The following is a 15767-nucleotide window of genomic DNA, read 5'->3' as shown; positions in this document are numbered from 1 at the left end:
TTTTAAAGAGACATGAATAAATAACAACACATGTAGCGAAAAAAAATGATCTATTGGACAAAATCACATTTACGTGTTAACGTTCAACTGATTTTTTCAATCTCATTATGTATAAAGTGGTAAAAATGTGAGCTACAGAACATTTTGACAATTAACTTTTTTTGTATTTTAATGATTAATGAACTATAATTAATGAACTGCTTAGCCGTCAGGGTTTTTACCTTCATTTAGCATCTTGTAGGTGTAGATTTTACTTCCATTTGAGTTCTTTATGTGGCAATAAAACTCTCCAAAGGTGTTGTTACGTGACATCCACGTGACTTTAGCGGCAGCATGGTAGCTTTCATCCGGCTCTGCGCTCAAGATGTGAGTTTCATGATCGCGAGATTCATGGCCTAAGCTCAAGGAACTGGTGCCAGAAATAGTCCAGTCACTGCTCACACATATAAGTGACGGTGAATCTGCTGAGGACACGACCGGGTCTGGATTTATGAGAGTCACATCTGAGATATCCAGAGCACCAACTGAAAAACGGACAAGAGATATGACAGCAGTGTGAATAATGTGAATCTAGTAAACAACCATAAAGGACTGCATACAACATTTAAACACATTGTCATTGTGTGGAGAGAGCAAAATCTGAACCTAGTGTGAGATGTTAGTTACGTGTTATTAGCTCAATTGTATACATTTTGTGTTTTTGTACAAATCAATTAAAATCACCAGCCCATAAAGAGTTAGAAGCACACTCAAAAATTCAAAAGGATTTTCACAAAGACTTTAGATGTGACTTTAAACTATGGATAACAGTGCTGCTAAACATAAAAAATATTATGCAAGACCTTGCTGAGTTGCTGTAGTAGTGTGTTTTTGTCATGTTGAATAGTGACACTGTTTTATCCAACCTAATACTGAACAAATGCTCTGCCTTCCTAAGACAAACCAGTTAGGATGCTTTTTTGTGTGTTCACTTATTTCATCATTGTAAGTCTTTGTTATATAAGTCTATACTGTAAGTTATGTTGTGTGTTATGTTATGTGTTGTGTTGTGTTGTGCTATGTTATATGTAATGTTATGTACCATATTTTTCTGTCTATAAGCCGCGGTTTTTTTTCATAACTTGGCTGGTGCTGCGTGTTATAGTCAGGTGCGCATTGTACGTCAGTATGAATTAATTTTGACATTTATGAGGCAAGAGACAACATTACCGGCTACAGCTGTGAGAGTCTGCCATATGCTGCTTCTGTATTTATGTAATTAAATAGATTCAGTAATGTGGAATGATGAGTCTGCTAACTTCATGCTAGTTGCCTTGTTCGGTTAATTTAGACTATTCAACCTTCCAGGTAAGTTCTGTATGCTATGGTTTATCGTTAAAATAACTGATAATATTACTTTAACGTACGGCATCTATTCAGCCTGCTGTTCGGTCTGCTATTGTTTAATTGAATAACTTGCCTTTCCAGATTAAATGTCTTTTCTTCGGCTTGGATTTTGTGAATTTTTTTTTTTTAAATAAGCGCGATGTATTGTCTACTGTGACCAGAGGTGTAAAAAGTACTCAAGAATGTTACTCAAGTGAAAGTACAAGTACTGAGTATAAATTTTACTCATTTAAAAGTAAAAGTATCTGGCCAGAATCATACTTGAGTAAAAGGAAAAAAGTACCACATTAAAATTGTTCTTGAGTATTAAAAAAGTAAAAGTAACAGGAAGAGTGAAAACTAGAGATTAATGTTTAAGCTTTTAATCTCTAATAAACCACATAAAAGGTTTTATCCTGCTTTACAACTGTTTGTATTTAATTGTTTTTAATTATCAAACTATAAGACTATTACATAATTTCAGTATGCAACACGCTACTCAAAGTTGTAAAACCTTGAATTTAACTTAAAATTCAAAATCTATCAAGCCTCTCACAAACCTCATTCACACAGACCTCTGGTCCCAGAAAATACCCGTAAAATTGCCAGACAAGCGTCTGTGTGAACAAAAACTCGTTCCGTTAATCTTCTGGGATCGTTGCCGGAAAGAGGACCTAGTAAGATACGCGGGTAACCCTCTGTGTGAACAAGAAGCCGCAAGAATGAAGTAATGGGCGTGTCGAAGTGAGGACGCGCGCGTCATCATCACAACACAAGTTATGGTTCAGCTCCTTACAGCGAGAGATAACATGCATATAAACATTCACCACGAGAAATGTTGCAAACTAGATTGAAGCAGTTATCAGGAAATGATATATGAGACGCATAAACAATGACGCACGTGCCGTAGTGAGGACGCGCGTGTCATGGCAACATGAAGTTGGTTCAACTCTTTAAAATGATGGATTTACAACATTCACGACGAGAAATGTCAGCAAACTGGACTGAAGCGGATATCAGGTAAGTTAGCTCGTTACTTACTGCGTTGAAACAGAGATCATTCAGCAGCATAAAAGAATATTGCGTCACGTGCTCATTTGAGCTATAATAAACGAAAATACCCGCATGTCATCCCAACAAGATATATCGTCCAGCTCCTCAAAATGCGGGTTTTAAATGCATATAAACAATCACGATGAGAAATGTCTGAAAACTGTATCAAAGCAGAAATCAGGGAGCTCGTCAAATATCCACTCAGAAGATGAGATCATTCACCAGCATAGAACTGTGCGTTCACGCGCTCCTTTGTAGTCTTATCATAAACAAAAATGCACGCGAGTTGTTTCTGGAGAGAGAAATAATAAAAAATATGCAAACTTCAGACGCTGCGTAGAAGAGAGGGCGGGACTTTCAACAGGTCATGTGTCTTTCCGGGACCATCAGATGCCGTGTAATCTTGGCAGTGTGAATGTAAAAAAAATCTAACTATTCCGGAAAAATCCAGGATTCAAATCCCGTGTATTTTACGGAATTTTCGGTGTGAAAAGGGCTACAGGCAGCCAATGCAGGTAGAGGTGTAATAGACCTTGTTCAGACTGTCAGTCCAAATCCAATTTTGATTGTCCCGAAAATGGCAGAACGCTACAGGACGCAAAGATCATATCTAAACAGTTGAAATACACAATGTGGACAGCGAGTCTGTCAAATCAGATATGCACCAAAAGTGTGAACAAGGTCTTCGTCTTAATAGAGAGGCTACAAATAGCAGGGAACGTGTCACACGAGAAAACACTGCATGCGTTGTTGGTTTAAAGAAGCGAAAACATCTTCAAAGGCTCCAGAAAGAATTACATTAAATTAAACTGGCCATCAGCGAAATTCAATTGGTTTGGAAGGAGCAAGGGATTAGAATGAAGTAATCTCTAAAAATATTAATGTTAGACTGAGGGACTGAGGGTCTAAATTTAAAATAATGCAACATTGTAAAAAAAAGTTCTATATAAATCAATTTCACTTGACTTTGTTTACCTCTCACATTTTTTTTGAAAATAAAGATAAGCTAAATCAAGGGCTGCTCTGTTAGGAGACAATAACCAACGGTGTTTTTTATTCTGTAGAAATCACCCATACTGTATGCCATAAAATCCTATCTGATTATGCTCAGCTGTACTGTGAAAGCTATTCTGTGTAATATCTGTTGATTCTGTAGCCATATTGGAAAACACCAATGCATGCACTTTTAATCTTTGTACAGCGCTGTTTATTTATGTAAATGCTGTGTGTGTGTGTGTGTGTGTGTGTGTGTGTGTGTGTGTGTGTGTGTGTGTGTGTGTGTGTGTGTGTGTGTTGCGCGCACTGAACTTTATTTTCACTCTCATTTAGCCTAACTCATGTAACATGTTTTTAAATAGGGAAAACATGGAAGTGTTTGGTGGCCTATAAATTCATCCCTGTTTGGAGCAATAGGAATAAATGGGGTAGGGTAAATACTAACACATTTACGGGTGCACGCATTGAAAAAAAAGATAGGTATGTATTAATTAGTCTAAGTTGAGGTAAGTACATAATAAAATATTGAAAAACGGGTTTCCTTTAAGACTTCCTCTAAAAACCCACCAACACCTTACTTACTTAATACAAAGTTTTATATCTTTTTCTATTTTTGTATTTTTTTCTGTCCTCAAACAAATTTTACCCTTTGCTATGTATACTGTGTTAGACTTGATGAGACTAGTTCTAGTGCACTTAAGTATTGCTTTTGTTGTTTACCTCATTTGTAAGTCGCTTTGGAGAAAATCATCTGCTAAATGACTAAATGTATATGTTATACACAAATATTGTGTGTTTGTGCATGAACTTTTTTGTATGATTTACAACATTGCATTTTAAAGACGATAAAAAATTATTGCTTTTGTGACTGGTCCTCTCTGAAGTCAAACTGAAAATCAATCAGGCATGGGAGGTGCACACTTTAACAGGGTTTACACAGATTTCACACACAATCAAGCATGAGTGCACACCTCCCATGCCTCAACTCGGCAACTCTCAGGTTATAAGTCCGACACTCTAAGCCCCAGGCCACAACTGCCCCATTGTGAAACTTATGCAAATAACAATGCAAATAACAATCAGTATGCAATCTGATAACAATCTGAATAATCACTACATTCTATTCAGATATAAAATTGACTTTACCTTGCAAACAGATAAAGCATTTGTAGATTTATTGGCATGGCAATTTTTTATAGCCACTATATCTAAACATCTTATGGAGATTTGTGCCAGAGTCACCATATATTCTTAAACACGTCATAATAGTGAAGCTGATAGTTTCAATGCGAGTTCACGTTAAAGCTGTACCTGTGTACACGTTAAAGCTTCTCCATCTCTGTCCCCTCCCTTTTCGTTCACCACCACCCCCATCCCCCCTCCTCACCAGCCCATCAGTGCTTTCTTTGTCACTGAGAGGCAGGTGTTACGACTGCTCAGGAGCCAGGACACTCGGAAAGCACCCGGCCCTGACTCTGTCTCACCGTCCACCCTGAAGTATTGTGCTGACCAACTCGCACCGGTGTTTACCCACATCTTTAACATTTCATTGGAACTGTGTCATGTCCCAGCTCACACAAGCAATAATTACATGGTTCCCTGCTGCAGCAGCCAAGGACAAGGCCAAGCTGCAGCAGGTGATCCGCTCGGCAGAGAGAGTGATCAACACCTCTCTACCTTCTCTGGAGTCACTTCACAACATCAGGGCTGTGAGAAGGGCAAGAAAAATTATGGCTGACCCATCTCATCCAGGCTATCCCATGTTTCAGCTGCTCCCTTCAGGTAAAAGCTCCTGAGAACTGCTAAATCCCGGCATCGCCTGAGCATCTTTCCCACTGCCGCCAGGCTGCTTAATGACAGTTCAATTTCTCTTCAGGACTGAATGCACTGTTTGCACTTTAATGTTTCTAATACTCCTACTTTTATTATTCAGCATTAGTACTGTATAAGTATCATTATTACATTTAGCACCTTCCATATGATTGTGTATTATGCGTCTTTTCTTTGTTCTGTCTTAATGTGCCACATTACATCCATGCATGACTGGCTGTAAAAAATTCCAATTGTGTTTTACACTATATGGCAATAAACTGAACTTTGAACTTTGGTGATAGGAATGGTTATTTTTGTACAAGAAACTTAACAGAGGAAACCTCACCCTGCTATTGTTGTTGTAACAATAGTCATACAATTACAGTCCTACTCTGGGTGTGGATTTGGAAGGGGCATTTAAAAAAACTTTAATTCTTTAATTTAAAACACTTTTATTTAAGAGTTTTTGGTCGTTGGAAGCTTTACAACATTACATAAAAGTGAAAGATTTAAGATTTTTGAAAGTAAATGCCTGTGTATTAGACCCCAATTACTAAGTATTCCTTATTTTTTTAAATGTTTTGTCCCTACAGTACTAAGATTTATTAAACCTTTAACCCAAGTGCTTCGAAGACAACCAACATCTTGTTATTCTAAAGTGGTCATGACACAGAGTCTTAATTTCCTCTCTAAATGTTGCCAAGGACTGGATGTTTGGGTGGCTTTTCTTTGCGTTTCAAGGGAGGTTATGGAATATTAGTCCGATGACCTGGATGGCTGCCTGGAAACAGACAAATAACACTTTGTGTTTCGAATAACTAATGGTGTGATAACATGATGATATGAGTGCAGTGATTCTAGGAGGATGTCCAAAAAAATCATGCACGTTATTTAAAAAGTTTAATCTCTCTTTCATGCCCACCCTAATTGTGCGGCACCTGTTCACCTACATGCCAGTGAACAGCAGTTAATGCATGCATGATGAGCTTGCACCTTAAATTTCTTTTATGGTTATGGTCATACAGGTATCAGTAAAACATAATTCAAAACTGTAAATGGTGTACTTTTATTTGTGTACACTCAAAACAAAACATTGTTTGTGAAGTGCATCACAAAAAAGATCTGAAAATCATCTTTTAATATTTAATTTGTTTTATTAATATGCTAATTATTTAAGTGAAACATATTTTGTGTTTGAGGTTCATTGAAGTCCATGACCTGATTTTCTCAGGATGGAAAAATCAGGGTAATTTCGGTTGATAATTTTGTAGTGTGAGTCACCACCTGTCCCCTTGATCCTATACCCTCTCATCTCTTACATTCTCTCGTTCCATCACTTCTGCCAACACACACAAATCATAAACCTATTTATCACTACAGGAACCGTCCCTGCCTCATTCAAACAGGCTCTGGTAAACTCTCAGTAGTTCTAGAAAGGGTTGTATTAACCTACTATGGGGCGGTTTCCCGGACCAGGATTAGCTTAATCCAGGACTAGGCCTTAGTTTAATTAGGAAATATAACTAGTTTTAACAAACATGCCTTACTAAAAACATTACCTGTGTGCATTTTGAGGTAAAACAAAGGGCACTGATGTATTTTAAGATATGTCAGTGCAAGTTATTTTCAGTTTGGAGAGCTCTTAAAAGTGTTTAGGTCTAGGACTAGTCTAATCCCTGTCCGGGAAACCGCCCCTATATGCTTGTCTAGTAATAATTTGTCTAGTAAAGGTTCTTAACTCGCAATAGTTATTTTCACGGAACAAAGCACTCACGGTCATAACACAGACCAACCAAATAAATAAATAAAAACCTTTTCTGCATGAACACTTAAAATGAATTGCATTAAATAGTTTGCCACCGTTTGCCACTGAACCTGCATTAACGACGACAGTGGGGCTTCCAGCCTTAGTCAAACGGGTTGGTATGTATGGTCGGGTTGCGTTTTTCGCGCTTTCGTGTGTCTTGTGAATAGTATGCCATACATACCCGTTTGCCACTGAACCTGCATTAACGACGACAGTGGGGCCTCCAGCCTTAGTCAAACGGGTTGGCACGTATGGTCGGGTTGCGATTTTGGCGCTATCGTAAGTCTTATGAATAGTATGCCATACAGACACGTTTGCCACTGAACCTGCATTAACGACGACAGTGGGGCCTCCAGCCTTAGTCAAACGGGTTGGTATGTATGGTCGGGTTGCGTTTTTCGCGCTTTCGTGTGTCTTGTGAATAGTATGCCATACAGACCCGTTTGCCACTGAACCTGCATTAACGACGACAGTGGGGCTTCCGGCCTTAGTCAAACGGGTTGGTATGTATGGTCGGGTTGCGTTTTTCGCGCATTCGTGTGTCTTGTGAATAGTATGCCATACAGACCCGTTTGCCACTGAACCTGCATTAACGACGACAGTGGGGCCTCAAGCCTTAGTCAAACGAGTTAGCACGTATGGTCGGGTTGCGATGTTTTTGGCGTTTTCTCCTGGTCCTGTAAATGGTATACAATATAGACCCGTTTGCCACTGAACCTGCATTAACGACGACAGTGGGGCTTTAGGCCTTAGTCAAACGGGTCGTCAGGTTTCATTTTCTCTTAAAGATCGGAAGGTGACTCTTATTTACCATATATACCCTCGCATTGGGCCCCCAATTTGCCCCTCAACTGTGGATAACATAATTATGCCGCAATATTTAGTCTGTCTGGAACTAAGCTGAGTTAAACCACATCACTGTGTGACACTTCAATACATATGAACGGCCGCTACGCTAATACGATTTTGTTTTTCTCTCCCCGTCTCGTCCTCGACCCGAGGACAACGAGACAAACAGACCCAGTCCCGGTAGATGTGAAAGTCGGCACACCTCTGATCTACTGGCCGTCCTTCAACGTTATGCCCAGCTGATACCTGACCAACGATCACCGGCAGAACCGCTTAATCTCCGCTAAATCTCCATTTCCGTTCTCCCAAGGGTTTTTCCCTCCTAGGACTTATTTTTCCTCGGATAAAAGCCCGGGGTTTTTTTCTCCTAGGGGGTTTTTCACCCCGGGGAGGCAGCCTTTTTGGGCTTTACCTAGCTTCCTCTTCTATACGTTGCTTTAGTAATACGTGCACTTATAATATTGAGTCATAGCCGCAGCAAATTTAACTGCTCATGCTATCATGTATTTTGTTGTGCTATCTGTCGTTTTTCTGTGCTTTTCACTGCTTCTATTTATGTAAAGCTGCTTTGAAACAATTGACTTTTGTGAAAAGCGCTATATAAATAAAATTGAATTGAATTGAATTGAATTGTCTCACAGAACAACTTACAGGACAGTCAACAATCTGGTTTCAAAAAAGGACATCCTACGTAGACTATCCTGTCTGCTGTCAAAACCTACAACTGGCAGGAGCCAAATCTGTGTCATCTGTCCTTAATCTTCCTGATCTCTCTGCTGCCTTTGACACAGTTAATCCCCAGCTTCTGGTCAACGCTCTCCTACGTGAACTACACTCAGCTTCTTTAACCCGTATCTCACAGCCAGATCCTCGGACACTGTTTGACACTTCAGGACAATAACAGAAAATTCCTCTTCTTAACTCAACTTACTACCGAAGGTATGTGTGCCATCCTGCAATTTAGCCTCAGTGAATGAATAACGCCTTATTGTTCTATCATAACAAGTCATCACTCTCATAAAAACATTTACCCTCTTAGGTGTAATGAACTGCAGGGCCGTCGCCAGGACATACAGAACGGGGAAGGGGGGGCATTTTGTTTTCATGGGGGGCACACTTCATAAAGTGAGAAACTGGCCGTTTCTCAATCCGAAGGCTGCCTCTGGAGGTCCCCTATGCAGGCTTCAAATGTAAACAAGCCCTGTTTATTTAAGTTAACTGAGCATTACATTCGCAAGTCTATTACAACAATTTATGAATAACTAAGAATACTAGTCAAGTTTATAATTGTTAATATTCTAAAATAAGACACAGTCTTGATGACTGTATGCAGCCTACAAATGCCTATCTATATGAGGCTGTTGCACCACAAGGTCTTAATACGCCTATGATTGCTAGCATATAACTAGATAGTACAAATGGATGCATGCAGGTAAGAAAAACTGTAATCTGGCATTTAACATATTTTAACCCAATTTCTGTTTAATGAACGCAAAACCAATTCAAGTCAGAGCAGAGAGAGAACGCATCTCACCCAACATCAATTAAATAAAAAATAAATAATTACAAATCCAGATGAAGAATTAATGAAATCAGAGAACAGAGATATACAAATCAAGATGCACACATTAAAAACGCAAATAAAAGGTGAGATATGTTCTCCTTGTATAATTTGAATTTTCTTTTCCTGTATGTCCTTTACAGCGTGACTATGTTGCTCACACCCTGTTCATGTTCAGTGAGTCATAAAGTTAATATTTATTAGAGAGCACTTTCCCTCTGCTTGCCTGCTGTGTCACGTGGTTAGGTTGCGCTGCGTTCAAAAACAAATAAAGTCATGAATGTCAAGTCAAATCTGAGTCCCAATTCGCCTACTCTTACTATGACCTAAAAGTATGTACTGTTTTTGTGAGGAAAACGTACCTACTTTTGAGTGTGTAGCAAAAGAGTATGCACGTTCTGGGACATACTTCGATGACGTCATGCAACGTGAACGAAAACGTGGGTGCCTAGTTACGCACACCACGACTATTAACAATATTTCATTCATTCTTATAACATATGTCCAATATAATTTTATTTCCTATTCCCATCTTTTTTTCTCATCATTTTTTTTTCACAATAAATTTTACAATGTGTTCTACCAAGTTGAGGAGTGAAGCAGGGCGTCATCGTAGAACCAAATGCAGGTCGTTTGTGAGGCAGCTATGGTTCTGACGTTAATGTGCAATGTATGTAACGAAAGCTACTTATTTTAAAGTCAAAATATTTAAAGTTTATAGTATAACTATTGTTTAAAGTATTCTATACTTAATTTTATACTTAATTTTATACTTATGTATATAACTCAAAAATACCCGGATGAAAATGAACCATGCTTTTACTATAGTAAAGGTGGATGCTGCACATTGGTGGTGGTTGAGGAGATACCCCCATTCATATGTAAAGTGCTTTGAGGTCTGCAGAAAAGCGCTATATAAATGTAACGAATTATAATTATAAATTAATTAATTAAAAGTGTAGTAACCATGTTTCTTTGGTTGGACTAATAGTTGTACAGCCACAGTATTACTACAAATAAGTCAGTGTGGTTAAGCTCCTCCCTCCTGCACGCAATGGGTTGTGGGCAATATTAGCCGTTAGAGTGTGCATTGATCTGCACTTTGAATTATAACCAGAAAGTAGACCATCCGGGTATCTTTGGGATACTCATTTCAACATACTACGATTTGTGACATACTAATTCTAGTTTCGCATACTATTTAGAACGGATACTATGCGAATTGGGAAAAGTTGAGTTTTTGATTAATATTTGGCAAGCAAGTTTTATGTCCTAAAATTTGCACCTTAAGTCTTACTCAGGTCAAGTATGACTCAAGTCCCCCATCTCTAGTTCATACTGTTTAAATTTTATTCGCAACAATTCAAGTTTGTACTGTCAGGTTGCTTTTGAAACATTTGATGAAACTGACATTTAAAATGAAAATGTGACTTAATTATTTTTGCAAAGATAAACTACAAAATATGTTTGCAGTTACATATTAATGAGGTCATAGTCATTTATATTTACTAAAAACAAGTGTAACAGAAAAATCTATCTTGTTCTGTTGTGGTACTTTTGACCCACCTGTGTGTTACTTTCATCCCTGCTGACAGGGTCAAGACTAACAATGCTAAACTTAAGTTCAAAGTGAAATTATACTGAAGTTGTTTTACATTTGATCATACTTTCTCCTGGTATTAATAGACCACACTTGTGAGTTATTGACCACAGCGAACATATATTTCTGTCTAAAGCATTATCTTTTACAATTAAGTTTTTCTGAAAAATAGTATTTTCATTTTCTTGATCATGGGTGTTTTTGGTCATTTTTAGACTTTTTTTGCACTTGTATAAATTGGTTAAGAGAAATGCAAATAAGAGATTGATTATAAATAATTCATTAAGAGAGCAACAACTACATGTTGTTTGGGCAAATTAACTGGTTTTTGCAAATTTAGGAACATTTTAAGGTACATTAACTATTAAATATGGACTTTCCAAATCTGAGCCCAGTTGTTGACATTGCTGAGATCTCTTCTCAGACTCTAGTGGATCTCTGCAGCAATATCAGAGACAATTAAGTTACTGAAGAGGTCTCATCTATGATTTTTCTTTCCTATAAGATGTAACAATGGAAACAATTTAACCATGTAACCGTAACAACCACATAAAGTACACTAAAAATGAAGGCACATGTGTCACAAAACCTTGAGAAATGAAGTATGTTAATATACACAGTGTTACCTGTAATTAAGCAGCCTATCAGACGCAGTATGACAGAAGAGAACAGGGGATTCATGGTCCACACACCACACAGCTGAAGTCGGGCACGAGATCTCACAGACGATGGGTTCGTCCACATTTACGGAGTCAGGCCGTTCGTCCACATCCCTTGATTCTGACACAAATGAACACTCTCTCTTTCGTTCCTCGCACCGTCTCCGCCCCTTTGGTCTGTGCCGTCCAGGCAAAGGGAGTTAAAGTTCCTTTTCCTGTTTCCTCTCTATGCAACACGAGGATGTGAAGGGACCCAGCCTGAACAATCGCATGTCATTAATTGCAGCTCCTGATGGGAGGGTCCCGTCTTTAAGGCAGACAGACATTCATTATCAATGTGTCTATTCAGCAAAATCAAACAAATCTGTTTACCTGACATTAGCTTTATATTCAGACTGCCTAACCCTGTCATCGTCAACTGTCCAGTCCACCAACTAACTAGTCACTGAATTTTAAATAAAAACACAAACTTAAAACTATAAAATGTAAAGCTAACTTAAATGAGATTTGTGTAGGAAGAGCAGTGTTTTCTATTCTGTGTGACCTTAAACATGATTCAGAAAAATTGAATTCAGCAGAAATATGGCATTGATTTATTTAAGAATTTAGTAACCAGTGAAATCTGACCAGTGAAAATAAATCGAGCACATAACCTTAAATATTTCACATGGGTGTCTGCTATAAGAAAAACATAAGATACATGCAAGGTTTTAACCAGTGGATTTTCTGGCAGGATCAGAGTTGAGGACAAAGCCTAAATCAAATGCTAAGATCCAACTCAGGACCTTCAATCCTTTAGGACCTCAATCCTTCAGGTATGGGTTTCCTGCTGTCGCAGTCTCTTTTGATTGTCTATGTGGCTGCATAGTAATGCCATGTCAAATTAGCGGAAGCATTAGAATCAGAGATCAGATCATGAATGAATTTGGAACGATGGTGGTAATAGCGGCACATTGACACTCACAGAGCACCATAGGAAAAATATTCCCACAGACCTTTGACTGTAAAGAGGACCAGCTTAAGGATCGATTGTTTAGACAGACGTTTGTCTTTCTTCCTGTGTGTACATAAATGTGTGTTTGTGCATGTGCCATGTCTGTGTGTGTTGGTATATGTGGTTTACAGGGACACGAATAGTGTATAGTGTAATGACATGTTTATAATGCTATTAACATGTAAACTGAAGGTTTACTAAATGGTAGTTTTTCATAGATTAAAGACTGCCTAAAGGTTTTTGTGATGGTTGTGTTAGGGACTGGGGTAGGTTAGGGGAATAAAATATAGTTTGTTCAGTATTAAATACATTGCGTCTGTGGAATTGTTCCCATAACCACATATGCCAACATATGTGTGTGCGAGTGTACCAACTCATCAGCTGTTGAAATATAGTGACATTCCTCACACAAACAGATTCTATTGAGTTTTAATGTTCAACCCCTGTGCATCTGTCTTATCAGTGAGCAGATTTAAAGCATCGGCTTAAGGACACAAAACTAAAGGAAATGATAAAGGAGGTTCTTCAGGTTGTGCAGGGTGGGCTTCCTCTCTGAGGCCTCACACCCAGAATGGGCTCAGTGCCAGAACTGGGCAGCACACAGATCATAAATTCATCCTCAATACTTTTCAAACTTCTCAAATCTCCAGTTTTCTGCAGCTAGGGTGGGTTACGGCTGAAAGAATTACATAAACCAAAGTTGTTTTTCAAGTTATTCATTTATCAAAAAAAGTTTTTTAATTGCGTTGCAATTTTGAAAATGTGAACATACACAGCTGCTTAAAGTTAATCACCACCTAAATGTTAAACCTGAGTTTAAAGTAATGCAGCAACAAGATTAAAGTGAATCTAGGTTATTTAGGAATAAAGTGATGGCATAAAAGTAACCTCAATTGTTTGAAAGCTCGGCACAACAGATTATAAGATAAGCGGTGATTTATTTGGGTTGGGGCAACAGGAAAGCTCTAAACCCCTTTTTTAAAGTTTAGTTTCTCTTTAAAGTCACCCTGTGGAGGAAATTACATTTTTAATTATGTTTCTGTGTCTATGTGGTGTTTTAAATATATTTTAACACAAACCATGTTCATTAGTCAACACCACTGATAAGAATTTTCTCCTTAAAACTGCAATTTACCAAAGGCAGACTCAAACACGTTTTAAAACCATCCGTTTTGTCTGTCACAAGCATGTAGTAAACAATCACGTTAACATGTTTACTGCTGATGTGGCTCGAGGGAGTCAGGGACTTATTTGCATAAATTCACGTATACTAAATGAAGCAAGCATTTACTATTTTCATAAGCCCGTATTGACCACATTTGAAGTGCCCTCCCCCCCAAAAAAAAAAAATATATATATATACATTTTAAAACTCTCGTCATACACAGCTCCAGACTAACTTTTTTGTTATTAGGAGCACTGTATCCCCTGACTGAAAATTTTAGGAGCGCCAGCAGAAAATTTAAGGCACACCTTGAATCAGCCTGCAATGCAATTATTCACATTTTCCCAAAATAACTGCATTATTAAAAAATACTAAATAGACTTTATTCTATGAAGTTGATGCACGTGTCACTACTCACAATTGATGAAACTTTCAGAATAGGAAGTTATGAAGAATTATACAACCCCCTTAACTAGGCATAAGATACATATATATTCAATAAGTTATATCCAGATAGCATACTGTAATGAGATGAGTGGCATGGTAATATACATACTTGTATCCTTTACATGTTTCATGTCTTCTATCCAGTTTTCCTTAACTGTGCCTGATGTAGACCTTTATTCTCATCTAAAATGTTTTTGGTGTTAATGTAGACTAAAAGTTCTCCCTATCTCTTTATCTCTCATCTCTGCAATGTCTCATTAAACCTGCATGGGCGCGTCTTCTCGCGGGTCTGAGTGAGATGTGCTAACTTTACGTGTCTGCGTAGACCCATGGGTAGATTCAACTGAGCGCATGGTGACATTAAACGATTAACACATCATGCAATTAAGCAGTTAAAACCCGATCGCACATTCCGTATTTTTGTCACGGGTGATCGCATGTGCGCGAGTACGTGTAAAAAAACATTTTGGTTGCAGTCTGAAGCCCTTGGTGCCCCCCTATTGCCTGGTGCCCCTAACAACATTAATAATCAGCACTAAGATTTTCGCTATTATTTCAACTATTAGCCGTGTCATGTTAAATTCTTCGGTACACTTGCATCTCATTCCTGTCTGACGGTCAAAGATGTTACGCTCGTCCGGCTCTGCTATCTGGTATCATTTGACAATTAAAATATAAGATGGTAACACACTGTATTGATTAGGGTTAGGGTATATTGATATGTTAACCTATGTTAGTGGGCTCTGTGGAACGGCAGGACTTTGAGCCACATCCAGCGTCACAGCAGAGCGCAGCCGAACGAGTGTGTACACTTGATTTTTAAAGAAGTGGGGTGATGCTGAGACAAAGTAGTGACAAAAATTGGGTCTGGAATAGTGTTGTTACGGTACTAGAATTTCTAACTTTGGTACTATACCTGGAATGTTTTCGGTATTAAATACCATTTTCAGTAACCTGAGGGACAATCTGCCACAGCACTAAGGCCTTTTTTAAGTATTATTTTATTATGAGACAAATATAACAAGGCAGACATTTAGTCATTTTCACATTTTTAACATGACTACGACAAGGTCATTGCAGATTTATTCTCCTCAGTTTTTGTCTGATGCTATAACACAAATACAAATAGGCCTATCACACTTTAGGAAATATTGTTGTTTTTCTTTAGGCCTTTAAAATAAACTAATTTACCATCTAGTTAATGGTAATGGTCCATATATTAAAATGATTAACAATGAAATATACTATGAAGCATTTATTAATGTAATGTTAATTTTAATATTTTCTAATACATTTAATTCAAAAATAAATAAAACTGTGTGTAACTGTGAAAAAAGCAACACTTCTATACAATATCATTTGCTTAACCCACTATTCCAACACTTCAACAAGTACTGGGAAAGATAAACATGTTTTTAAAAATATTTAAAGGGACACTTCACCCATTTGCATTAAGCCT

The 15767-nt window shown here is 38.0% G+C and overlaps 1 protein-coding gene across 3 annotated transcripts in view; it reads right to left on the bottom strand.

The window, feature by feature from the left end:
• Positions 1 to 11926, bottom strand: part of tek (TEK tyrosine kinase, endothelial) — a 37791-nt gene extending 25865 nt beyond the window's left edge. Inside the window, exons 1-2 of one of the 3 annotated variants that reach the window (XM_065251247.2) lie at positions 11670 to 11926; positions 222 to 524 (exon numbers count right to left, since the gene is read on the bottom strand). In XM_065251247.2, the coding sequence (XP_065107319.1) occupies positions 222 to 524; positions 11670 to 11787 (421 nt within the window). In that variant the 5' untranslated portion in view covers positions 11788 to 11926. The remainder of the gene's footprint in view (positions 1 to 221; positions 525 to 11669) is intronic. The other 2 variants (XM_065251246.2, XM_065251245.2) reach the window with 2 other exon arrangements.
• Between the last annotated feature and the right edge of the window lie 3841 nt (positions 11927 to 15767).

This window comes from Paramisgurnus dabryanus, chromosome 5 (genome assembly GCF_030506205.2).
Source record: "Paramisgurnus dabryanus chromosome 5, PD_genome_1.1, whole genome shotgun sequence".
NCBI classification, from domain to species: domain Eukaryota; kingdom Metazoa; phylum Chordata; class Actinopteri; order Cypriniformes; family Cobitidae; genus Paramisgurnus; species Paramisgurnus dabryanus.
This window is presented reverse-complemented; position numbering and strand designations above follow the sequence as displayed.